Below are 25955 nucleotides of genomic sequence, written 5' to 3'. Positions count from 1 at the left end.
ATAGTATAGGGTGCACATTCTAGATATTTTGCTGTGTATTTGTATGTGCATACACATATACAAATGTACACACATAAACATATACATGTTTATGCATTTTGTACCCTTATAAAACACTCCTGGAATTTCATTATTCTGTATGTACTTTTTCTCATGAGACTGTGTCATAGAGATCTTTCTAAATGAGTACAAATAGATCTGTTTCATTGTTTTTTTTTTTTTTTAAAGATTTTATTTATTCATTTGAGAGAAAGACAGAGAGAGAGCATGAGCGAGGAGAAGGTCAGAAAGAGGAGCAGACTCCCCGTGGAGCTGGGAGCCCCATGCGGGACTCGATCCCGGGACTCCGGGATCATGACCTGAGCCGAAGGCAGTCGTCCAACCAACTGAGCCACCCAGGCGTCCCTGTTGTTTTTTTTTTTTTTTAAGATGTTATTTATTTATTTGACAGAGAGACAGAGAAGGGACACAAGTAGGGGGAGGGGATGAGGGAGAAGCAGACTTCCCACTGAGCAGAGAGGCGGATGTGGGGCTTGATCCTGGGACAGATCCTGGGACTGATCCTGGGACCCTGGAATCAGGACCTAAGCCAGAGGCTTAATGACTGAGTCACCTTGGAGCCCCATGTCTCATTGTTTTGATGACTAGAGATGGAAAACCATTGAATGGAGAGAACACTTTGTACCCTTAGACCAGTTTTTATGTTGTTTGTTGTTGTTTTATGTAGTGAACATCCTTACATGTATCTGTGTTGTTATCTCGATATGTACGAGGCAATATGGATTTCTAGATATGAAATTTAAATGATGGGCATTTTTAAAAATTTTACTAGATACTATTAATCGCCTTCCAGTGTAAATGCTCTTCATTTACATCTTTGCTGGCTGTCATGTGTGAGTCTTTGCCTCTCCTGTATTTCTACTATTCCTGAATGTTACCAGTATTTTTCATTTTCCGTTTCATTGTTTGATCTCCCCGATTACTTAGCCACAGATTGAATAGCGTTGTGTCTTACAGGTCCATTCATTTTGTCACCGAATTGTTGGTTTGTATTCTTTGTCTCTTCTTCAGTTCGGGTTGTCTGTCAATTTGTTTGATTCTTTCTTTATGTACTTGCGTAAAGTCATACTATTTCTTATTAAAATTATTCTTAGGAACTTAAATATTGTATGTTTTTTCAGGTCAGTTTGCATTTGAATTGATTATCGTTGCTATTCAGCATGAGGTGTAGGAAGGTTACTGCATGCTGTATGTTGATCTGACAGTCTTACAGAACTCAGCGGCTTCTCAGTTAATTAACTTTTCTCTTTCTCTGTCTCTCTTTTAAAGGTTTGTTTATTTCAGAGAAAGAGAAAGCATGGGGAGGGAAAAGGGAGAGGGAGAGGGAATCCTCAATCAGACTCCCCGCTGAGTGCGGGGTTGACTTGGGGCTCAGTCTCAGCTCAGATCTCGACCAGAGCTGAAACCAAGAGTCTAACTCCCAGGCACCCGTATCTTTCTCTCTCTCTTTATCTTGTGGGTACAGTTGACACACACTGCTGCTCCATTAGTGTCAAGTGTGCAACTTAGTGATTTGATATGTTTAGGCATCATGCTACATTCACCACAAGTCTGGCTAATGTTTGTGTGGTTACATTGCTATTATTGTATCATTGGCTGGATTCCTTATGTTATGCTTTTTATTCCCATGACTTACTCATCCCATAACTGGAGGCTGTGTTTCCCTCTCCCCTGTACCCATTTGGCCCAGCTCTTCATCTGCCTACCCTCTGGCAACCATCAGTTTGTTCTCTGTATTTATAGGTCTCAGGCTGCTTTTTGTTTGTAACTTGTATTTTTGAAGTAGATGCCGGTGATGCTATCTGCCAACAATGACAGTTTTGTTTATTCCTGAGTGTCATTAAAACCTCTTTTTAAAAAATATATCTTAATGACACAACATTCAGTATTATGTTACGTAGCTTTCTTTTAAAGTTTGACTCCATATGAAACTTTCTGTTCAACAGGAAGCAGAAGTCAAACTTGCTCATCTTCAGAAGGGTGAAGTAATTATTTCAGTTCTAGTTAGTAGAGTAATAAAATCATTATATTCATTCAACAAAACATGCATTCAATGCCTGTGTTATGTGTAGCGCTATTAGGTGTTGGGCGTCCAGTAGTGAAAAGGGCAGAGTTTGAGCCCTCATGGAGATTACATTCTAGTTTAAGACACAGACTAATAAAGTGACAAATATAATTAATGTTGGGCACGAACAAGAGTGAAGCAGGGAAATGGATGGTGAGTGACGGGCCTTATTTTGCGTTAAGAAAAGTCCTCTCTGAGGCTGTGACATTTCAGCGGAAACCTAACTGAAGGAAGAGTAATACGTGAGTATCTGGTTAGGGTTAGGGTTAGAGTGTAGAGGAACACGCGGAAGGCCCCGACGTGGACCACACTAGGTGTGCTCACGAAGTGCCAGGTTGCCAGCATAGCAGGATTCCAGTTTATGGAGGACAGAGTTCGCCTGTGAGGTAAGAAGGACGAGCACATCACGTAAGCCTTCGTAGGACATAAAGACTTTGGGTTGTATTCTAGGTGTGATGAGAAACCATTGGGGGGTTGCGAGGAAGAGAGTGACCTGATTTAAGGCTTAAAAAGATCATTCAGAATTGTCTGGGGGAGCCTCTGGGCCACTGAGAAAACCGGGAGGCCATTCATTGCAATCTAGCCAATGGCTAAGAATGTTGGTTATGGAGCAAGGCCTGTTAAATTTGGGCATATTCCTTATCTTCTCTGAGCTTCCTATGATTGCTGTGTAGAATAAAGATGGTAATAGAACGGTGCCTCTTACATACTAAATGCTCAGTAAAGGTTAATTGTATAACTCCCAATTAAACAGTAATGAAAAAATGATGATGACTTTAGGCTGTTAGCAGTGTAATGGTGGGAAGTTCTATATTTGGAGTAGATCTTGAAGGTAGCGCTGACAGAATTTGCTGATAAGATATATGGGATGTGAGAAAGGAATCTGAAGGTATAGAACTGAGCTACTTGGGTGATTGGTGCCGCTCTTTGAGTTGGCACCAGTTTGAGATAGGAAACATTGGAAAAAGAGCAAATTTCGGAGGTACAGTGTGATGTGAAATTTGTGGGTTTTTTTTGTTTTTTGTTTGTTTGTTTGTTTTACATATTAACTGAGATGATCGTTTGACTCCAAGTGGAGATGTGGAGTAGACAGTTAAATATGAGCTGTAATTCACTGGAGAGGTAGGGGACCAAGAAATTTGAGGATCGTCAGCATATATGTGAAGGGACTGGGTGAAATTACCAAGGGAATGAGTCTATTATATATAGAGAAGAGGTCAAGTGACTGAGCCCTGGACACTCTATTTTTTCCTGTTTTTTTTTTTTTTTTTTAAAGATTTTATTTATTTATTTGACAGAGAGAAATCACAAGTAGATGGAGAGGCAGGCAGAGAGAGAGAGGGAAGCAGGCTCCCCGCTGAGCAGAGAGCCCGATGCAGGCCTCGATCCCAGGACCCTGAGATCATGACCTGAGCCGAAGGCAGCGGCTTAACCCACTGAGCCACCCAGGTGCCCTTTTTTCCTGGTTTTAAGAACCAGAGAAGAATGTGAGGTGGGGCAGCCAGTGTGGTAGAAGAATCAGGGGAGTGTTTTGTCCAAGATGCCAAGGAGAAAATGATCCCTTGTATCAAGAGCACTTGGCAGATTGAGAATTGCCCATTGGAACTGGCAAGCTGTCAGTCCTTGGTAGAGTAATTGACCAAACCAAGAAACCTTTGAATATGACAGGAACACAGTCATTATGCCAGATGACAGGCCTAAAGTGGGACTGTCCAGGCAGACCCGGTTGCACGGTCACCCTGTTCATTAGTGATGCTGATGGTAGACGTGTCAGCGGGATGTGGGGAAGGACACTCAGCCGGAGAGACGTGGAGCTGACGTGGAGAACAGGGTTCAGAACTTTTCCAAGGACTTTTGCGGTAAGGATGGTGCAGAGAAATGGAACAGTAGCTAGGAGAGGATGTGGACTGCAGAGAGGATTTTATTTTCTTGCAAGATCATTGTTACTGCAGTAACCTTATAAGCCGATGGGACTGATTCTCAGAGTAGGGAAAACTGATAAAGCAGGAGAAGAGAATAGCTCTAATGGAAAGTTCACAAACAGGAGTGAGTGTGTGATCCAGAACACACGTCAAAGGATTGCTGTTAGCTGGGAACATAGCTAGTGTGTTTACGAGGAGAGAAGGTAGGATATATGGGAAAAGAATTCGGGACAATTGGAGGATTTCCTAAGAGGAGGATATGGAAACTTTTCTGACTACCTCTGTTTTGCCATTGAAGTTCTATCAACTGAAGGGTGAAGAACGGAGAGTCTTAAATGTTTGAAGACAGAAGGGTGTGGAACAATTCTGGAAGGTAGTAGTGAGCTGACCAAAGTGGAAAGACTGCTGGTGGAGTGAGTGGCTGCTTGAGGTGTGGGGTTAGAACCACAAAGCTAAAGTAGAAGCCCAGTTGTGTTTTTGTTCCTTAGCTTGAATTCAGGGCTAAAGTAAGAGGAGGGTTTGATTTGGTCAGGACCGACTTTTGCCAGGCAAATAGAACTGAAAAAAATGAAGGCAGAAATGACTGAGGATATATGGAACAGGGTGATTATAATTCCCAACATGGGATCCAAGATGGGGAAGGAGGTTATATATGGAGAGGATCACAATGCTGATAGCTAACAGTCAGTGCCTACCAGGTAACTGGCATTGTAAATACTTTGCATAAACAAATTTCTTTTTGTAACGGAAGTACAGCTTCATATAATGATATATATGATGTATATCGTTATATATAACATATAATGACATATATGACATATAACGTTATATTAGTTTTAGGTGCACAATGTAGTGATTCAACAGTTCTACGTATTACACAGTGATCACCATGATAAATATAGTTACCATCACCGTGCAATGTTATTACAATGTCATTGTCTGTATTTTCTGTGCTGTACTTTTTCATTTCACAGAAATTATTTATTTTATAACTGGAAGTTCTAACTTTATATTTTATTTTATATTGTATGTATATATTTATTTTATATTTATATTTTAAATTTTATTTTATAACTGGAAGTTTGTGCACAAACTCTTAATTCCCTTCACCTATTTCACCCATCCCCCCTGTAAAGGCTTTACATTTAATCCTTGGAATAATTCTGTGGGGTAGTGCTACTATTACCATTTAAAAGATGAGGAAATTGAGGCACCGAGTTTCAGTGGCTTGCACGGGATCACGTAGTTGATAGTTAGCTTTTTTAACCCGGACAGTCAGGCTCCAGCGTCCATGATGGTTCCAGCTGTATTACAGCTGCCTCTTTGTTGGGCTGTGAGAGGCTGGTAGGGGAGATGAACTGGCAGATCCTGTGTTGAAGAATTATTGGCGTGAGGTTCTAGAAGGAATAATACTGCTGTGAATATGGATGTACAATTATCCATTTAGGTCCCTACTTTTAACTTTTTTGAGAGTATATGAGTAAGGTGTGTTCCAGGCCAGTGCAGTGAAATCCTAAAACACTTAGAGGAGAGGTGGCCTCCGAGCTTGTAAGATCTTTTCCTTCCCCATTTGAGTGTGAGGACCTGAGTAGTGGACTTCTGCATTAAACCTATGGCTTAGGTAGTAAATAATGGGCACTGGCCCTAGGTAGCACTTCCAGCAGATTGTTTTAATTAGGTTTTGGAGGAACCAGTAGTTTTGTGGACCTCAGCAGGAGTTGTTCGTGGATCTCTCCGGTGTGTCTCCCTCACTGCTGTTTAGCTTCAGCCGCTTAAGTGACTTTGATCAAACTTCTTGAACCTTTCTGAATTTGAATGTGCGTATCTGTAAAATAGGAACAGTAGTGCCTACTTCAGTAGGACAGTTAAGAAGATACCGTGAGAATAATGTAGTGGTGTGTGTATTGTTGTTGTTTTGTTTTTTAAGTAAACTCTGCCCCCAACATGGGGCTAGAATTCACCACCCCAAGATGAAGAGTCACATGCTCTACCAACTCAGGTCAGCCTGGTGCCCTGGTGGTTTTGATTTTGGTTTGGTTCATGTGTTTTGGAGTTCTGTTGTTGTGTGCTTACACTTTGAGAATTATGTGTTGTTGGTGAGTTGACCCTTTGAAAAAAATTTTTTAAAGCTTTTTATTTGAGAGAGAGTGTGAGTGAGGGAGGAGGGATGCCAGTAGAGGGAGAAGCAAATTTCCTGCTAAGTGGAGAGCTGGATGCGGGGCTCGACCCCAGGACCCTGAGATCATGACCTGCACCGAAGGTAGACACTTAACCCACTGAGCCACCCAGGTGCCCCTTGATCCTTTTATTAATATGTAATGTTCCTCTTTATCCCTGGTACCTTAAATTTTTTTTCTTTATTTGAGTATAGTTGATGCATCTGGTAATTTTTCTGTTTTGTTTTGAAGTCTGCTTTGTATGATATTAGGATAGCCACTCATGCTTAATTTGGATTAGTGTTGCATGGATATCTGTTTGCTTAAATATGTCATTACATTTGAATTGAGTTTCTTTTTCTTTTTTCCTTTATTTTATTAAAAAAAATTTTTTTTATAGATCTTATTTATTTGTTTGACACAGAGAGTGATCACAAGTATGCAGAGAGAGAGGGAGAAGCAGGCTCCCTGCTGAGCAGAGAGCCCAATGCGGGGCTCGATCCCAGACCCTGAGATCATGACCTGAGCTGAAGGCAGAGGCTTTAACCCACAGAGCCACCTGGGCGCTCGAATTGAGTTTCATTAGGTGGAATGTAGTTGGGTCATGTTTTGTTAATCGATTCTGATAATCTCTGTATTTTAATTGGAATGGTTAGTCCACTTACATTTACTGTAATTACTGTTTCAGTTTAGGCCTGCCGTTTATTGTTTGTTTGTTTCTTTTTTTTTTTTAATTCTTTTTTTTAAAGATTTTATTTATTTATTTGACAGAGAGAGATCACAAGTAGGCAGAGAGGCAGGCAGAGAGAGAGGAGGAAGCAGGATCCCCGCTGAGCAGAGAGTCTGACGCGGGGCTCGATCCCAGGACCCTGAGATCATGACCTGAGCCGAAGGCAGCGGCTTAACCCACTGAGCCACCCAGGCGCCCCTATTGTTTGTTTCTAATAATAGTTTATTGTTTGTTTAGATTTTTGTAATTTTTATTTTATTTTATTTTTTTTTAATAATTTTTATTTTTAAAATTTCCAGTTGGTTTTTCTTTATATCTTCTGTTTCTTTGCAGATGTCTATTTTAAATTTTGCCTTAAGAGTTTTCAAAATTACTCATTTGAACAGTTAATAACAGCTGCCTTGAAGTGGTCATCAGAAAATTCCAACCTCTTTGTCATTTTATCATTGGCCTTTATTCCCTGCATTTTTATGTGATTTGACATTTGTGTATCAAGTAATTTTGGATTGTTTTCTGAACAGTTCGAATCTTTGGTCATAAGACGTTGGGGTTTAAAGACACCTTATGGAGAATGTTGATATTTTTGATTTAGCAGGCACTTGGCCTGGGTATGCAAGGCTATAGGTTTCAACCAGCCGTTTGTGGGCTGTGCTAAGTACAGTTTCGTTTTCAGAACTTTTGCAGTGCAGTTCTTGTCTCTGCTGTGTTTGGAGTACCAGTGGTCAGTCTGCAGCCTGGCCAGAGGTCTGTTAGCTCAGCTCTGGAAGTTTTTGTTAATACTTGCTAGGATCAGGTCCACTGTGAGCATGTTGTGGGTTAGCTCAGTCACGCTGTATTTCTGCATCTCCTGGCTGTTAGACTGTGCTGGGCTCAGGCCAGGGGATACTGAAAGAGGTAAAATAGTAAACTCAGTGATACTTTGGAAGTTCTTTGAATTCTGGTGTCTGTTCCTGATCATCATGCTGTTCTGTATTTTTAAGGAAACTCAAATAGTGTGGCATGCATTGTGTGTGTGTGTGTGTGTGGTGAGCAGCAGAGCAAGGTTTATTGAGTCATAACAAAGCGATAGTACAAAGCTCCCGAGGAGGGAGGGGACCCAAGAGGATTGCCCTATATTCATGTTTTATAGTTGCATTCAGTGGCAGTTAAAGTTTGGCATGTATTCCTCCATCTTATCTAGAATGGATAAGTTCTTGTCTCTTGGTAATCTTTTGCCATTTTACATGTGTTTTTAAAGCAAAAAAACAGGCTATAATTTAGTTTTCTTACATTATTTTTATTTTGATTTGGTATGGCAGGTGTTAATATATGTAAAAAATTGATGGTGGAGTGTTCTCTTTTTTCTTCTATACAATAGGTCTTTTTGACAGATATTGGTTCTATATGATGTTTGATTTTGCTGTCATTGTAATGCCAGCATCATAGAAAGAGTTGGGAAGTGTTCCTTCCTTCATTATTTCCTGGAGATAGTATAGCATTAGTATTATTTCTCAAACATTTGATAGAATCTGTCAATAAAGACAGCTGGGTTTGGAATTTTCTTTGTGGGAAGGTTTATACCTACAAATTCAATTTTAAAAATAGACACTGGGTTATTCAAATTTTCCATTTCTAGTCTTGAGTCTTTGGTAATTTGTGCTTTCCAAGGATTGTGACCATTGGATTTACTGAGTTAAAATTATTTATATTTTCTCATTCTCTTTCTAGTGGGTATTGACTTTCTAGTGATAATCCCTCTTTCAGTTTTTCTGATGGTAGTTCATGAATTTTTTTCTCTCTTCATCATTTTTATTGGCAAATCATCTATGTTATTAATTTTTTTCAAAGAACCATGTTAGAGTTTCATTGATTTTTGGGGAGGTGATTCCATTGATTTTTAAAAATTCTCCATTATTGTGTTTTTATGTCACTGATTTTGGCTTTTTATTATTTTTCTTTATTGTTTTGATTTTATTTTTATTTTCTAATTTCTTTTTTTTTTTTTTTTAAGATTTTATTTATTTTTTTTGACAGAGAGAGGGCCTAGCAGGCAGCCCCATGTGTGTCTCAATCTCAGGACCCTGAGATCATGACCTAAGCTGAAGGCCAGTACTTAATTGACTAAGCTACCCAGGGGCCCCTGTTTTCTAGTTTCTTAAAGTGGAGGCTTATGTTACTATTATAGTTGAGATCTTTCTTCTTTCCTGATATATAACTATTTAAAACTGTAAATTTCCGTTTATTCAGTGCTACCTGAATCTTACAAATTTAGAAAATGCTGTATATTCATTTTCATTTAGTTCAAGCTGTTTTCCAATTTCCAATTTCCTTCATTTCTTTCTTGACTAGTGGGTTATTTAGAATTTTGATTGTGTTTACCAGATGTTTGAAGATATTGCTTGTTTCTAGTTTAGTTCCTTTAGGGCCAGAGGACATGTTTGGTATGATGAACTTTGGTTTGTTGAACTTTGTGTAAAGGGCTACAATTTGGATTATTCTGGGGACAGTATGCTTGAAAAGAGTATTCAGTTGTTAATAGGTAGGGTGTTCTGTAATGGCCAGTTTAGGTCCACTTGGTTGATGAGTAGTCTTACTTAAGTATTCTGTATCTTTATTGAATTTTTTGTCTACTTATGCCAGTTATTGAGCAGTATTGTGGTGTAGAGATGTAATTGTGGATTTAAATATTTCCATTTTCAATTATCAATATTTTGAAGCATTGGGTGCATACATGGTTAGGATTATTGTCTCTGTTGAATTGACATTTTTATCATTATGTAACATCTGTCTCTAGTTCTTATAATACTCCTTCTTTGAAGTGTGCTTTGTTTAATAATATAGTCACCATAGCTTTCTTTTGATCAGTATTGTCACATATTTTTCTGTCTCTTTGTTTTTTTATCCTGTAAGTATCCCTCTAAGTGTGTGTCTTATAGATTGCATATAATTGGGTCTTGCTTTTTAAATTTAAACTGATAATTTCTGCTTTTTAATTTAATTTATTTTTTTTTTACATCATGGTAAGTGTGGTCTTTTATTCTTATCACCTATTTTGACCATCCCCCTCTATCTGCCTTCCCTCTGATAACCCTCAGTTTGCTCTCTATAATTAAGAGTCTGTTTCTAGGGGCATCCGGGTGGCTCAGTGGGTTAAAGCCTCTACTTTCGGCTCAGGTCGTGATCCCACGGTCCTGGGATCAAGCCCCACATCTGGCTCTCTGCTCAGTGGGGCAGAGAGCTTCCTCCTCCTCTCTCTCTGCCTGCCTCTCTGCCTACTTGTGATCTCTGTCAAATAAATGAATAAAATCTAAAAAAAAAAAAAAAAAAAAAGAGTCTGTTTCTTGGTTTGTTTTTTTTTCTTTGTTCACTTTTTTTTGTTTCTTAAAGTCCACATTTGAGTGAGATCATATGGGATTTGTCTTTGACTACCTTATTTTGCTTAGGCATTATACTCTCCAGCTTTATCTGTGTTTTGCAGATGCCAAGATTTCATTCCATTTTGGGGCACCTGGATGGCTCAGTGGGTTAAGCCTCTGCCTTCAGCTCAGGTCATGATCTCAGGGTCCTGGGATCGAGCCCCACATCGAGCTCTCTGCTCAGCAGGGAGCCAAATTTCCCCTCTCTGTCTGCCTGCCTCTGTGCCTACTTGTGATCTCTTTCTCTCTCTCTCTCTCTCTGTCAAATAAATAAATAAAATCTTAATAAAAGATTCATTCCATTTTATGGCTGAATAATAGTCTATTGCAAATGTATACTTCATATTCTTTATCCATTCATCTATCAGTGGACACTCAGGCTGCTTTCATAGTTTGGCTATTGTAAATAATGCTACTATAAGCTTAGGGGTACATACATCCCTTTGAATTAGTGTTTTTATATTTTTGGGGCAAATACCCCATAGTGTGATTACTGAATTACAGGGTAGTTCTATTTCTAACTTTTGTGGAAACTTTGTACTGTTTTCCACAGTGGCTGTACCAGTTTGCATTCCCACCAACAGTGCATGAGTGTTCTTTGGTCTCCATATCCTGGCCAACACCTGTTGTTTCTTCATTTTTTAATTTTAGCCATCTGACAAATGTGAGGTGATAATCTCATTGTAGTTTTTTTGTTTTTTTTTTCTCTCATTGTAGTTTTGATTAGCTTTTCCCTCTGATGAGTGATGTCGAGCATCTTTTCATGCGTCTCTTGACCACCTGGATGTCTTCAGAGAAATGTCTGTTAGTGTCTTCTGCCCATTTTAAAAATTGGATTATTTGCTTTTTGGACATCTTGACTTTTTAAGTTCTTTATATATTTTGGAAACTAATCCTTTATCTGATATGTCATTTGTACATTCAGTACATTGCCTTTTAGCTTTGTAGATTGTTGACTTCACTGGGCAGAGGTTTTTGTTTTGATGTAGTTCCAATAGTTTATTTTTGCTTTTATTTCCTTTGCCTCAGGAGACATGTCTAGAAAAATGTTGCTATGGGTGATATCAGAGAAATTACTGACTGTGCTATCTTCAAGGATTTTTATGGTTTCAGATCTCATGTTTAGGTCTTTAGATCATTTTGACTCTATTTTTGTGTATCCTGAAAGAAAGTGGTCCAGTTTCATTCTTTTGCCTGTAGATGTACATTTTTCCCAACACATTTGTTGAAGAGACTTTTTCCCATTGTATCTTCTTGCCTCTTTTGTCATAGATTGACGATACAATTGTGGGTTTATTTCTGGGTTTTCTGTTCTGTTCCATTGATCTATGTGTGTTTTTATGCCAGTATCATACTGTTTTAATTACTACTGTCTTACAATATAACATGAAATCTGGAATTGTGATACCTCCAGTTTTGTTTTTCTTTTTCAAGATTGCTCTGGCTGTTGAAGTCTTTTTGGTTCCATATAAAATTTAGAATTGTTCCAGTTCTGTGAAAAACGCTATTGGTATTTTGATAGGGATAGCATTAAATCTGAAATTGCTTTGGGTAGTATCGACATTTTAACAAGATTTTATAATTTCTGCTTTTTAATCGTACTGTTAAGCTTATTGACACTTAACAAAATTGTTGATGTGAATGCGTTTAAATCTACTTGTTTTGTATTTTATTTCTTCTTTTTTTTCATTCTCTTTTATTCTTGCCCTCCTGTTTTTGGGTTAATGGAATTTTTTTTTAGCATTCTGTCCTATCTGTATTTGACTAACAAGCTGTGCATGTGTGTGTTTTCATAGAGGAGTTGCTCTCGGTTTTATGTGATACATTTTTAACTCACCTGAGTTTTACTTCAAGTAACATTTTATTGCTGCAAATGTACTGTAAAAACTGTATACCAATATACTTTCATTTTTACCCTCCTTTGTTTTGAACTATTGTTGCCATACAGTTTAATTTTTATTTATTTTATTTATTTAAAAGATTTTTTTATTTACTTACTTGAGAGAGATAGAGAGATCGAGTGAGCACAAGCACGGGGAGAGGGAAAGAGTAGATTCTTTGCTGAGCAAGGAGCTGATGTGGAGCTTAGTCCCAGGTATCTGGGATCATGACCTGAGCTGAAGGCAGGCACTTAGCAGTCACCCAGACACCACCTGTTGCCATACAGTTTGTTCATTCATCCATCCATCCATCTATCTATCTATAGATATACATTATCTATCTATTTATCTATCTATCTATTTATTATGTACCCTGGAATAAATTACAGTTTTTGCTTTAAACAGTGAGTTAACTTTTAAGGAGATTAAAAATGAGAAAAAGGTCTTTTATATTTGTTACATACTTAGCCATTACCACCAGTTTTTATTCCTTTGCATACAGATATCTCGATCCAGGCTTTTATTAATTGTAGTTTTCCTTTTGTCCAAAGAATTTCCTTAACATGTCTTATAATGAAGGTTCGTTGAACAATTTGTTTGAAAAATCTTTTTCATTACTTTGTTTCTGAAGGATGCTTTGTGCTGCATGTTTAATTTAAGGTTTATGGGTTTTTTCCCTTTAATTTTTTCTCCAAGCACTTCAATTATGTTATTTCACTGTCTTCTGGCATACATAGTTTCACATGAGAAGTTTGCAGTCACTCTTTATTTTTCTTACTCTGTAAGTAATACATCTTACTTTTGGCCGCTTTTGAGGTTCTTTCATTACTCTTTCAGCAAGTTGACTATAAAGTTACTCATGTGTGTATGTGAGTGAGGTTTTGTTGTGCTGCTTGGATCTGTAGGTTTGTAATTACATAGTTTGAAAGATTTGCAGCTAGTATTTCATTAAAATATATATATATATATATATATATATATATATATATATATATATATAGTTTGTTTGTTTGCTACCCTCCAACTCCAGTTTCACATGTTAGATTGGTTGCATTTGTCCACAGGGTTCTGTAGCTGTGTTTGTCTTTTTTCACTTTGTCTTTTATGTTGGGTAGACATTGTTTGCTAGATCTTTAATGTCAGTCATCTTTTCTTTTGCTGTTTCTGTCAGATGTTAATCAGTCAAAGTAAAAGTTTTGTTTTCTTTTTTTTTATTACCTTTGAGTTTCATGTTTAACATTTTTTACTATCTTTCATTTCTCTCTCTCATTCATTTTTCATTACATTCTTAAACATATGAGACATGTTGATAATAGCCAATTTAATGTCCATGCTTGTCCCTTCTATCATCTCTGTTGTTTTCTGGTTTTATTCCTTGATTTTTTTTTTTCCTGGTCATTACTTAAACATTTTCCTCATTTTCTTTACAGTTTGTAAATTTTCATTGGATGCCATACTTTGTGATTTTTTTTTTGTTGTGAGCTAGATTTTGTTGTATTACTTTAACAAATGCTGTGTGTGTGTGTGTGTGTGTGTGTGTATATATGTTTGCCTGGTAAGTTAGTTGTGGGAAATTTTTGTTCTTTTGAGGCTTATTTGTGAACTCTTTTAGAGATGGTCTAGAAGATAAGTTATAGGCTTCATTTAGCTTACTTTTAAAGTCATGTTCTATTTTAGTCTCTACTGAATGTGATAATATAGTCAGTGAGGTCTTGGCACTCTGGTTAGAGGGAACGTGGCTGATTCCTGGCTCTGGGAACTTTGGGACTTGTTTGTATTGCAGCTGTGCTGTAATAGTTCTTTCCTTGGAACTTGTTCTTGTTTAGCCTTTTGGGGTTTTCTACCACATTTACACAGTTAGTATACAGATAAAACCTTAAGGGTACCCTTATGCAGATGTCTGGATCTGTGTCTCTGTACAACTCCCTCTCCTTATGTATGCTCTCCCACAGTTTCCAGCCTCCTGAACTGATGATTTCTGTGTCTTCATTTCAGTACAGTTGCCAGAGTTCCCCTCTCTGTGCTACAGTTTGCAAATTAACTCCATGCAGAAAGCCTTTGTGATGGTACGGTTCACCTTGTTTTTTTCCTTTTGCCTGGGGATTACAGTCCTGTCCTTGCCTTTTGTTTAATGTCTAATAATGGTTGTTTCTTACATTTTATCTGGTTTTCTAGTTGTTTATGTGTGGAAGGTAATTTGAACCTCCTCTGTAGTCCCATGTGGCTTTAAATGGAAGTTTACTCTATTTTAGGAACTCAAATTAGTTTTAATTTATAATATTAATATGGAACATTGGATTTTTGATGGAAGATTTTCTCAAATTGTTCATGGTATTACTTTACTTCAAATTTGCTTTCAGTAGAAGGAATCAAAATTAAAATGAAGGGTTAAAAGATACAAAAGAAAAAAATTAGAAGGAAGAAAAGCCAAAGAAAGATTGAAATAAATAATTTTTAGGTTGCCATTTGTAATGAGACTTCAAAGTTCTATTAAAAACCCAAACTGGGAACATCTGAATGCAATATGAAAATGTAAAATGTGTACATCTATTTCTACTGATGTGGGTTTGACAAAGTATGACCATTATCTTTTTGCATCCAGAAAAAAATAAATTCACCATTTGATTAGTCAGAACAATCACATACCAGAAACCAGTGAGCTGCATTAAAAAGACGTGAGTGAAATACGGGAAACTTAAAAATGGCATGATATTGGTTGGTCTATTGAGCAGAAGGAAAAGAATTCTGATGGGTTGTTGAGTGTAAAAGCATGCTTTATTGGTGCCAAAACCAGGAATTAAGAAGAAGAATAAGTAAAAGAAGCAAAGTAAAAATTAAAAATTTCTTCTTGAGGAATACAGACGACTGATACATATGTACACACTCTTTACTCCCCCTGCCTTTAAATGAGTTTGAAATAAAGCCAAAACTGCCAAAAACCCATAACTTAGCAAGGGTGAGGATATTGGAGAAACAAAACAAAACAAAACCTAAAACAGAGCCACAGACACTGGCTTGGAAGATTAAATGACAAAGCCAGCTAAGTCATACGTTTCCCTTCCTTTAGCAGTGAGTGTTCCTAATCATGAAGAATCATAAAAGATTAAAGGTAAATTCTAGCTCCATAATATCTCTTGAATTAATTTCTTTTTCTCTGTTTCACTGTAGCAGTCATGTTAGGAGTATTTCAAGAATTTCCAGTCTCTCTGTACATCATCCTTATATTGGTCTATAGGTTTCTAAAAAAAAAAAAGAAAAAAGAAAAAAACCCAATTGATCCCTTTTTAAAAAAATTTTCTTTGGCCTCGTTATCTCTTTACTGCCCCTCTCACTCACTCTGTTCCAACCACAGTATATTTTTCAACACCAGAACATTGTTTTTCCAACACTCATATACTTGTAACTTTGCATTCGCCGTTCCTTCAGCTGTAGTGCTCCTTTCCCTCCTGTTCGCATGGTTTCTTTTCTCTTTTACTTCAGATCTACTGAAACGTCTCCTTACTTAAAAATAAAATAAAATTTTATTTTTATGAAGTTTATTTTTTTTATTTTTTTATTTTTTTATTATTTTTTAAAGATTTTATTTATTTATTTGACAGAGATCACAAGTAGGCAGAGATACAGGCAGAGAGAGAGGAGGAAGCAGGCTCCCTGCTGAGCAGAGAGCCCGATGCGGGACTCGATCCCAGGACCCTATCCCAGGACCCTGAGATCATGACCCGAGCCGAAGTCAGCGGCTTAGCCCACTGAGCCACCCAGGCGCCCCTGAAGTTTATTTTTTAAGTATCTTGTTTAAAATGGCAGTCCATCCTTCATTTTTTAAATTTGTATTTTCTTTATGTGTGTTTTGTTTACAGGAGTAACAGGTATTTCTTCTCACTAGAATGCAGTTTAGTGAAAGCAGAGATTTTGTTTAACCCTGTATCCTGTGTTTTAGCAGAGCCAGACACAGGAGGATTGATCGAGTTGTAATGATGCTTGTTACATGTGTCGTCCAAGTAATTGCTTAAAATGTTTCTAACTGTATGTCATCTCAGTTTCTGAGAGTGAGATGTGAAAATTTCTCATGATTGTGACTCTGAATTCCTCGTTCTGTAAATGTTTGCTTTATACAATGCGAGTAGTTCTGTTGAGTTTTCATGGTAAATTAATCTTTTTATCATTAATGACAGCCAACTTTAAGCCACTTATATTTACTGTGATAACTCATATTTTTAATCTTTTTATTTTATTTTCTATATATCACGTATTTTTTATTTTCCTTTTTGCCTGCTATTGGATTGGTCAGACTTTCCTCATCCCATACTTTCTTTCTCCTTTGCTTGCTCTAAAGTTTTCTTTTAAATTTAAACATAACTACTTAATAAATCCTAAAGGTAATTATCCTGTCCCTTTTTCCATGAGAAATACAGTCAGCCTAGGGATCCTTTAGCCCCAGTCAGTCCATGTAGTTTCTTACTGAATTACGTCTCTTTCCCTTTTGCTCATGAAGTTTGAAGCAATGCTATTTTGGCTCTTTGATCTACTGTGTTATATTGACTAATTTCTAATATTAAATTATACTTGTATGTTGATGCTATTTACTAGTATTTTACGTAGTATTTTTTTTAACATAGATTTTTTTCAGCTATAGTTTTAGACATATTTGTTAGGATTTTGGTTCAGGTGTTTTGAAGTTCTTTGGGGGTAGGGGTGACTTTCTGACAGTTTACAGTGGTTCATATATAAAACTACTTAGACTGCTTCAGCTTCAGAAAATTCTTCTGTTACATCTCCTTTTCTGGTTTTGATTAATATTTAAAAGAAAGATTTAAATTAGATTTTCTGTTGTTTAAAAAAAGCCTTTTATGTTTTTCATATTAACCCTTTATTATTTTTTGCCCTGTGTTTTCCTTTTTCTTTTTTTAAAAAGATTTTATTTATTTATTTGACAGAGATCACAAGCAGGCAGAGAAGGAATCAGAGAGAGGGGTGGGAAGCAGGCTCCCTGCTGAGCAGAGAGCCCAATGCAGGGGCTCCATCCCAGGTCCCTGAGGTCATGACCTGAGCCGAAGGCAGCTGCTTAACCCACTGAGCCACCCAGAAAAACACAGGCCACCCCTGCCCTGTGTTTTTCTTTCTTTTTTTTTTTTTTAATTTTTATTTATTTATTTGACAGAGACCACAAGTAGGCAGAGAGGCAGGCAGAGAGAGGGGGGGGGGAGAAGGCTCCCTGCTGAGCAGAGAGCTGAATGTGGGGCTTGATCCCAGGACCCTGAGATCATGACCTGAGCCGAAGGCAGAGGCTTTAACCACACTGAGCCACCTAGGTGCCCCTGCCCTGTGTTTTTCAACTTAACACCGAGTTTGTGTCTTTTTACATAATGAAATAATTTAAAGGTCTGAAAGTATCTGAGTACTACTGCCAATTTGTAAATTTTTAAAATATGTGATTTCCCGTTTTTTCTTATTTTATGTGTTCAAAAAGTTTTTTTAAAGATTTTATTTATTTGACACAGAGAGAGAAAGCACAAGCAGGGGGGATAGCAGAGAGAGAGGGAGAAGCAGACTCTTTGCGGAGCAGGGAGCCCGGTGGGGGGCTGGATTCCAGGACCCTGGGATCATGACCCGAGCCAAAGGCAGATGCTCAACTGAATGAGCTACCAGGAGCCCCTCAAAAAAATTTTTTTTTGTTTAACTCAATTCTATCCTTAATTTCTGAAATTTCTCAAAATCTGACGGCATTAGTGTTTTTGTTTTGTTTTTTAAATTGCATTGGGTCAAAGAAGATCACTTTACCATGATTCTTACTTTACTGAAGTGAGTTTTATATAATTGCATTATATTTGTAAGATGTGTGATTAGATTATATTAAATATTTACAAAAAATTTTTTTGAGTGGTTTGCAAAGATATGCATTGCTTCAGTGTATGGAAGAGTCTTAGAAATACACTTGTCTGGGCATCCTTTCCTCGGTGTCACTAGATAAAGAGGGTATAGCCTGATGTGTGAATTTTACAGATAACCCATTAAGTGGTTAAAAACCACTACTGTAGACAGAGGGTCATCTCAAGGTCAGCTCAAAAGAGGGGCAAAGCCTAATACAAAGAATACTTAAGTTATGACGACAAAATACATTAATCTGGGCCTGTCTTCACATTTATGTATAAGGGTGGGCTGAGTTTGAGGGAAAAATAAATGTAAAATGTGATATTTACTATTTGGTATGGTAACATATAGTAAAAATTGCCTAATTTTATTCTGTATACCTTCAACTTCTTTATGTTAAATATAATTGTAATCCTTAAAATTACATTGAGCTCTGTCTTTGCTTCTCCGTAGGCCTCGAAGTAGAGGAAAAACTGCCGTGGAAGATGAGGACAGCATGGATGGGCTGGAGACGACAGAAACGGAAAATACTGTGGAAGCAGGTATCAACTTCACAGACTTTTAAAAAATGCACATCATAATTTGCACAACGAGCGTTTGGCTATATGCTGAGTTCTAAAATCTCCATCTGCTGAAATAGTCTGATACGCTATGACACAGTGAAGAAATTTAGTTTTCTCTTTTCCTTACAGCCCTGATTTAGTGGAAAGTATTTAATATCTGTAGGGGAATGTTTTATTAAAGCAAAATTAAAATTGGAATACATAGTAATTCCAGGCTGTTAATATGATAACTTATAGTATATTCCTGCTTATGAACCATCTAGCATTTGTTGGAAGCTGATTATGTTAGTATGTGTGTGAGGGGAAAAATATGTTCGTTCCAGTAAAGAAAAATATTGTGAAATGCTGCGTTAAACCAGACTAAGTGCATTCTGGTCTGTGGGACATTCAGGTGCCTTTAATAAGCTAATGTGTATTATGTATGGGCAAAAGAAAGAGGAGGTTGCCCAAACTAATTTCCCAACATTTATTAAATTAGTGATTTAAGTTGTCAAAGGGACAAGGTTTCATATTGTATTCAAACAATATCTGTGTGCGATGGGTCTCTCACGGGCAGTGTTTTTTTAACAGTTGTCGGGTAGAGTTTAGACATAAGTGAGAGGCTTTTTCTCTGAAGTTGATTGTCCTCTTCTTGGTGCTTACAGAATATCCTACAGGTTTCAGAGAAGAATTAGAAATTGCTGTATCTTGAAATACAGTTATTCATAAAATACTCTGGTTGTCAGTTTGTTGCCGCTAGGTGACTAATTCTTGGAAGACCTTCAGGTGTTCTCTAGTTCTCATCCCTCTCTGCAGCAGGGTCTCGTAGGTGGAGCGGTGACTGAAGGTTGGACTGCAGAAGTCTACCTTTTGCTGTTTTGCCACAAATTTGTTACCGCATTGTTATCAACTTGAATTATGTCAATTCCCCACTAGTTATTTTTCTTCATTTCTTTTCCTTAAATTTTTTCTGTTAACTTTTTCTAGGGCAGAGATCTTCTTCTTCTTCTTCTTTTTTTTAAGGTATTTGTTTGTTTGTTTAAGTTTTAAGTGACATTTTCCAGTATAACGATACTTACAGGTTGCTTTAAACCAGTGCTGCTGACTGTACCCCAGACCCTTTCTCTGCACATATCAACAGTCTTCCTGGGCACGTTCCCTCTTGCTCTGAAGATTTAGCACCTGCCTTTCTGCTTTCTTCTGAGGCCCCCATTGTGATGTTAGTAACTATTCAGGACCCAGGGCTCTTGGCTCCTTGATTCCTCAGCACTGCCATTCTCCGGACTACCTCAGCAGTCCCCTTCAGCCTGCTCGTCTTCTGGTCGCACGTGATCAGCTTGTGTCTTTGTCTCACTTGCTCTGACAGTTGCGGTTTCACATCCAGAATCTCGCATCGTCTCTCCTGCACTCTGACTACTACTTCTTTTTCCAGCTCATTTCCTCCTAGTATTAGCGCCATAATAATTCTTGAACCACAGTGAGTCCTCCAATCCAGTGGTTTCAGTGACGGGGATGTTGCCTTCCTCTGCTAGTTCAGAGTCTGTCACCCACTGAGGGAGTCCCTCTTACTTACCTTTACCTTTTTGACCATCGTCCCAGTGTTTTTTTTTTTTTTTTTTTTAAAGATTTTATTTATTTATTTGACAGAGAGAGATCACAAGTAGGCAGAGAGGCAGACAGACAGAGAGAGAGAGAGAGAGGAAGCAGGCTCACCACCGAGCAGAGAGCCCGATGTGGGGCTTGATCCCAGGATCCTGACATCAAGACCCGAGCTGAAGGCAGAGGCTTAACCCACTGCGCCACCCAGGCGCCCCCAGTGTTTTGTTTTTAATAGAAAACCAAATTCGGCAGTGTAGCAGCTGATAATGGCTGGGGAAAATCATCACCTTGCTGACTGGTTTCATTTTAAATTTATGACCTCAAATATCAAGTGGGTATGATTGCTACTCTACACTCATTCTACTTTCATGTAGACATTTTCTCTCCCATTATCACTGATGGCTCTTTTGGCACCTTCTCTTCTCTGTTCAAATTTTCCACACCTCCTCCTGTTTTTCATTTTTTGGTTATTGATGATCTTACTTATTTAGTTCAGTGAAAGAAGGAAAAAAACAGAAGTAGTTAGCAGAGAAATTCTACATTCACCCACCATCCTGCTTGCAGCTCCTCCCGTAGATTTTACCTTTCCTGCTGTTGAAATGGGATGAAAAGTCTGTGGTTATCAAAGGGCAGCTCTTTGCTCGTGTCCTTGATTTTACCTCTTCATCTCTTAGGGACTTTGCGCCTTCAGGTTTCGTGGGTTTCTTACATCATGTGTTTCCTGTCTCAGTGAATGATTTCCATTAGTATTTGAGCATTAAGTATTTTCTTTCTTTCTAGGATTTTACTGATTTATTTGACAGGGAGAAACAGCACAGCAAGAGAGGGAACACAAGCATGGGGAGCGGGAGAGGAAGAAGCAGGCTTCCCACTGACCAGGGAGCCCGAATGCGAGGCTTGATCCCAGGACCCTGGGATCATGACCTGAGCCAAAGGCAGATGCTTAATAACTGAGTTTTCCGGGAGCCCCTCCTTTTTTCCTAGTACTTAAGCAGATATGACATTGTTTCACATATTTGTTTATTGTATGCCTTCCACACGAGACTGCAGGCTTCATGAGGTTAGGGATTTGACTTGCAGGGATTGACTGCAGGCTTCATGAGGTTAGGGATTTGCTTTGACTTTGGATTTATTCCCAGCGTCTAGAATAATTCCAGACATATAGTAGGCTTCAGTTGACTAACTGAGGAAGTATTACATTCTTATAGTTTCTTTTCTGTATTTTCTAAGCTACTGCTATTCTTGGAACATCACCACAAAACTAGAGTTCTGACACTTAATTTTTCCTTATGTGATGAGTACTAATCCCCACAAATGGAGACTCTTCTCATACTCTCTCTTACGAGGTATCAAGGCAAATAAAGTTTACTGAAAGGCTTTAACAGGAGCAGGATTTTTTTCTTATTCTGGCCTTTTATACTAAAATTAAATAAAATCACCTGAGTTAGTCTTTGCTCTTTGTCCATTTGTTTTGGTGAACATGTAGGACAAGGAGAATAGTCCAGAAAAGAACAGAGAATAGTTGTTAAGACTCCTAAGCTGCGGGGACGCTCGGCGGGCTATGTCACAGGAGCGCGAGACTCCTGGTCTCGGGGCTGTGCGTTCAAGTGCACACTGGGTGTAGAGATTACTTCAATAAATAAAACTTAAAAAAAAAATCTATTAAGCTACAAGTAAACCCAGGCAAAGAGAAGAAGAGTTCCATACGTTTCTAGTCAGTTTAGAAGCACATTGAGTTGGCTGCGAGGTTTTAATGTACACGTCTCAAGGCCAAGGTTTGTTGGAAGGTCTTCTATATCTGTAAATATTATGTGTTGATACATTTGTTTAATGATTTATAGTAATGTAAGAATGTTTATTGTAATGAGTATAGGGGGCGTGTGTGTGTGTGTGTGTCGGGGACTAAGTGGTGGGAGCGAGTATCCTGTAAGTGGCCACTGGGAAAATCACAAGAAATTTCACAGATCAGTTTTTTTTTTAAAATTTAAATTCACTTAATTGATATACAATGTAGTATTAGTTTCAGAGGTAGAGGTCAGTGTAGTTTGTTAAGTTTTTTTTTTTTTTAAAGGTTTTATTTATTTATTTGACAGAGAGAGAGAGAGAGATCACAAGTAGGCAGAGAGGCAGGCAGAGAGAGAGGGGGACGCAGACTCCCCGCTGAGCAGAGAGCCCGACGAGGGGCTCGATCCCAGGACCCTGAGATCATGACCTGAGCTGAAGGCAGTGGCTTAACCCACTGAGCCACCCAGGCGCCCCTTAAGTTTTTATGGTAAGAAAATTCTATGGTTTTTTAGGAGGTGGTGGCTGTTACTAGTCTGTTTTTTTTCTATATAAATGAAATCAACTCAAATGAAATGCAAGTTAAGAGAAACTCCACTTTTCTTTGAGAATCATTATGTAATCAGGGCTTTGCAAACTTGTTTTAGTTAATTATAATTGGTTAATTAGGATTTAGTTAATTATAATTAAAAATTTCTTTTGACTGTTGTGGCAGTTTGGTCTCTCTTCAGCTGGCTTCTTAAGTTCTTTTTAATATTATCTCAGAATGTTTCAAAGCTCATTGCTCTTTGGCAACAGTATTTTTCAGGCCCATCTTTAATTTTCTCTACCCCAGGATATGACGTTGACTATTCTCTAAGGACTTTAGTGGAGAAGCGTGTTAGAGATGGAAAACCGGGGTCCGGGGATGCGTGTTCTGTTGTTTTTATTGAGAATTAACGTTAGTCTATTTAAGTGACATATTAGTTATTGTATAGATGTGAGAGTGTACTCATGTGCTTATAAACACTGGTTCACATTAATAGCTTCCGTTACCTCTAGCAAAGGTTTTTTTAATGGACTTGAGTGTTTAGAGGAGTTTTAGGTTCACAGCAAAATTGAGGAAATACCTGTGCCTCCTGCCCTTACGTGTGCATAACTTCCCCCCTTGTCAACATCCCCCGCAGCGTGGTGTGGCATGTTTGTTAAAATTGATAACAACTTCAGTGACACGTCAGTATCACCGTGAAGACATAGTTTACATTTTGGTTCACGCTTGGTGTTGTATGAGTTTGCACAAGTGTGAAATGATACGGATCCATCATTACAGTGTCACCCGGTATTCCCCATCCCCTCCCGTCCTCCTGTTATCCCTCCCCTTTAATCCAAGGCAGCCACTCAGCTTTCTCCCGTCTCCATAGTTTTGCCTTTTCCAGAATGTCATACCGTTGGAATCAGATAGTAAATAGCCTTTCAGATGGACTTCGTTCATTAGCAATATGCCTTTAAATTTTCTCCGTGTCTTTTCATAACTCGAGACCTCCTTTCTTTTTAGCACTAAGTAGTATTCTGTTGTTGGGATGTACCACAATTTATTTATCTGTTCATCTGCTGAGGGATATCTTGGTTGCTTCCGAATTTGGGCAATTATGAATGAAATCCCTGTAAACATCCACATGCACGTTTTGTGTGTACGCAAGTTTTCAACTCCGTAAGTTTCAACGCCTTTGGGTAAATACCAAGGAACATGATTGGTGGGTCATATGGTAAGAGTATAGTTAGTTTAGTAAGTGCCGAATTGTCTTCCAGAGTGGCCATACCATTTAGCGTTGCCACCAGCAGTGAATGAGAGTTCTTTTGGCGCCACGTCCTTATCAGCATTTGGTGTCCTCAGTGTTCCTTATACTAGCCATTCTTTTTTTTTTTTTTTTTAAGATTTTATTTATTTATTTGACAGAGACACAGCAAGAGAGAGAACGCAAGCAGGGGGAGTGGAGGGAGAGGGAGGAGCAGGCTCCCACTGAGCAGGGAGCTGGACTCGGGGCTCAACCCCAGAACCCTGGGATCATGACCTGAACCAAAGGCAGAAGCTTAATGACTGAGTCACCCTTTGGCCATTCTAGTAAGTGTGTGGTAGCATATCATTATTTTAGATTACATTTCCCTGATAACGTATCATGTGGAACATCTTCTTGTGTGGTTATTTGCCATCTGTGTATCTTTGGTGAGGAGTCACCAGGTGGTTAGTTTTCTTATTGTTGAGTTTTAAGAGTTCTTTGTGTATTTTGGATAACAGTCCTTAATCACATGTGTCTTTTAAAAAAAATATTTTATTTATTTATTTGACAGAAAGAGACACAGCATGAGAGGGAACACTAGCAGGGGGAGTGGGAGAGGGAGAAGCAGGCTTCCTGCTGAGCAGGGAGCCTGATGCAGGACTCGACCCCAGGTCTCTGGAATCATGACCTGAGGCGAAGGCTGATGATGAACCACTGAGCCACCCAGACGCCCTTTAGATGTGTCTTTTTGCAAGTATTTTCTCCTACTCTGTGGCTTACGTTTTTATTCTGTTGACAATGTTTTAAGCAGAGTAGAAACTTTAAATTTTAATGAAGTGTAGTTGATCAGTTGTTTCTTTGATGAGTCATGAGTTTGGTGTTGTATCGAAAAAGTCACTGCTAGGGGCACCTGGGTGGTTCGGTTGTTAAGCAGCTGCCTTCAGCTCGGATCATGATCCCAGGGTTCTAGGATTGAGCCCCGCATTAGGCTCCTTGCTCAGCAGGAAGCCTGCTTCTCCCTCTCCCACTGCCCCTGCTTGTGTTCCTCTTTCTCTGTGTGTCTGTCAAATAAAGAAATAAAATCTTTAAAATAAATAAATAAATAAATAAATAAATAGTCACTGGTAAACCCCAGGTCATCTAGATTTTCTTTTAAGTTCTAAGAACTTTATAATTTTGCATTTCACATTTACTTTGTTAATTTCTGTGAGGATATGGTCTGTGTCGGCATTGGTGTGTGTGTGTGTGTGTGCGTGCATGTTCAATTCCAGCATCATTTGTTCAAAAATACTATTTTTTTCTCCATTATATTGCCTTTTTGCCTTGTTTCAATGACCAGTTAAGTACTTACTTGGGGTTATTTTTGGCTTCTCTAAACTATACTATTGATCTATTTATTCTTTTGTCAGAATTATACAGTCTTTTTTTTTTTTAAGATTTTATTTATTTATTTGACAGACAGAGATCACAAGTAGGCAGAGAGGCAGGCAGAGAGAGAGGAAGAGAAGCAAGCTCCCCGCTGAGTAGAGAGCAGAATGCGGGGCTTGATCCCACGACCCCTGAGATCAGGACCTGAGCCAAAGGCAGAGGCTTTAACCCACTGAGCCAACCAGGTGCCTTGAAATGCTAATTTTAAATGGCTTTTTAAAAATTCATATTCTGCTTGTTCATTGCTGATACATAAGAGAATGATTGACTTTGTATATTAACCTTATATCTTGCAACCTTGTTACAATTGTCTATTAGTTTCAGGGTTTTTTTTGATTTTTTTTTTTGTATATCCTTTTGGATTTTCTGCATAGGTGATTGTAACATCTGTGAACAAAGACAGTTTTGTTTCTTCCTTTCCAATCAGTATGCCTTTTATTTCCTGTTCTGGTCTTATTTCAGTAATTGGAAAAAACTTCGTTTACAAAGTTGAAAAGGAGTGGCGAAAGACTGATGTCCTTGCCTTATTTCTGATCTTAGTGGGAACGCTTCTAGTTTCTCACCGTTAAGTATGATGTTGGCTGTAGGGGCTTTTTTGTAGATAGTCTTTATCAAGTTAAGGAAGTTCTGGTTTACTGAGAGTAATTTTTTATCATGAATGGGTGTCAGATTTTGTCAATACTTTCTTTGTATCTCCAGATAGGATTATATGATTTTTCTTTTTTAGCCTATCAGTGTAATGGATTACATTAATTAATTTTCAAATGTTGA

At 38.1% G+C, this 25955-nt stretch overlaps 1 protein-coding gene across 13 annotated transcripts in view; it reads left to right on the top strand.

Moving 5' to 3' along the window:
• KMT2C (lysine methyltransferase 2C) overlaps positions 1-25955 on the top strand; it is a 270064-nt gene that overhangs the window by 57435 nt on the left and 186674 nt on the right. For all 13 annotated transcript variants that reach the window (XM_059172325.1, XM_059172332.1, XM_059172320.1 and 10 more), the window contains exon 2: positions 18530-18618. In XM_059172325.1, coding sequence (XP_059028308.1) covers positions 18530-18618 — 89 coding nt within the window. The remainder of the gene's footprint in view (positions 1-18529; positions 18619-25955) is intronic.

This window comes from Mustela lutreola, chromosome 4, assembly GCF_030435805.1.
Source record: "Mustela lutreola isolate mMusLut2 chromosome 4, mMusLut2.pri, whole genome shotgun sequence".
Taxonomy (NCBI): domain Eukaryota; kingdom Metazoa; phylum Chordata; class Mammalia; order Carnivora; family Mustelidae; genus Mustela; species Mustela lutreola.
The sequence above is the reverse complement of the archived record's forward strand: the minus strand, read 5'-3'. Positions and strand labels throughout refer to the sequence as shown.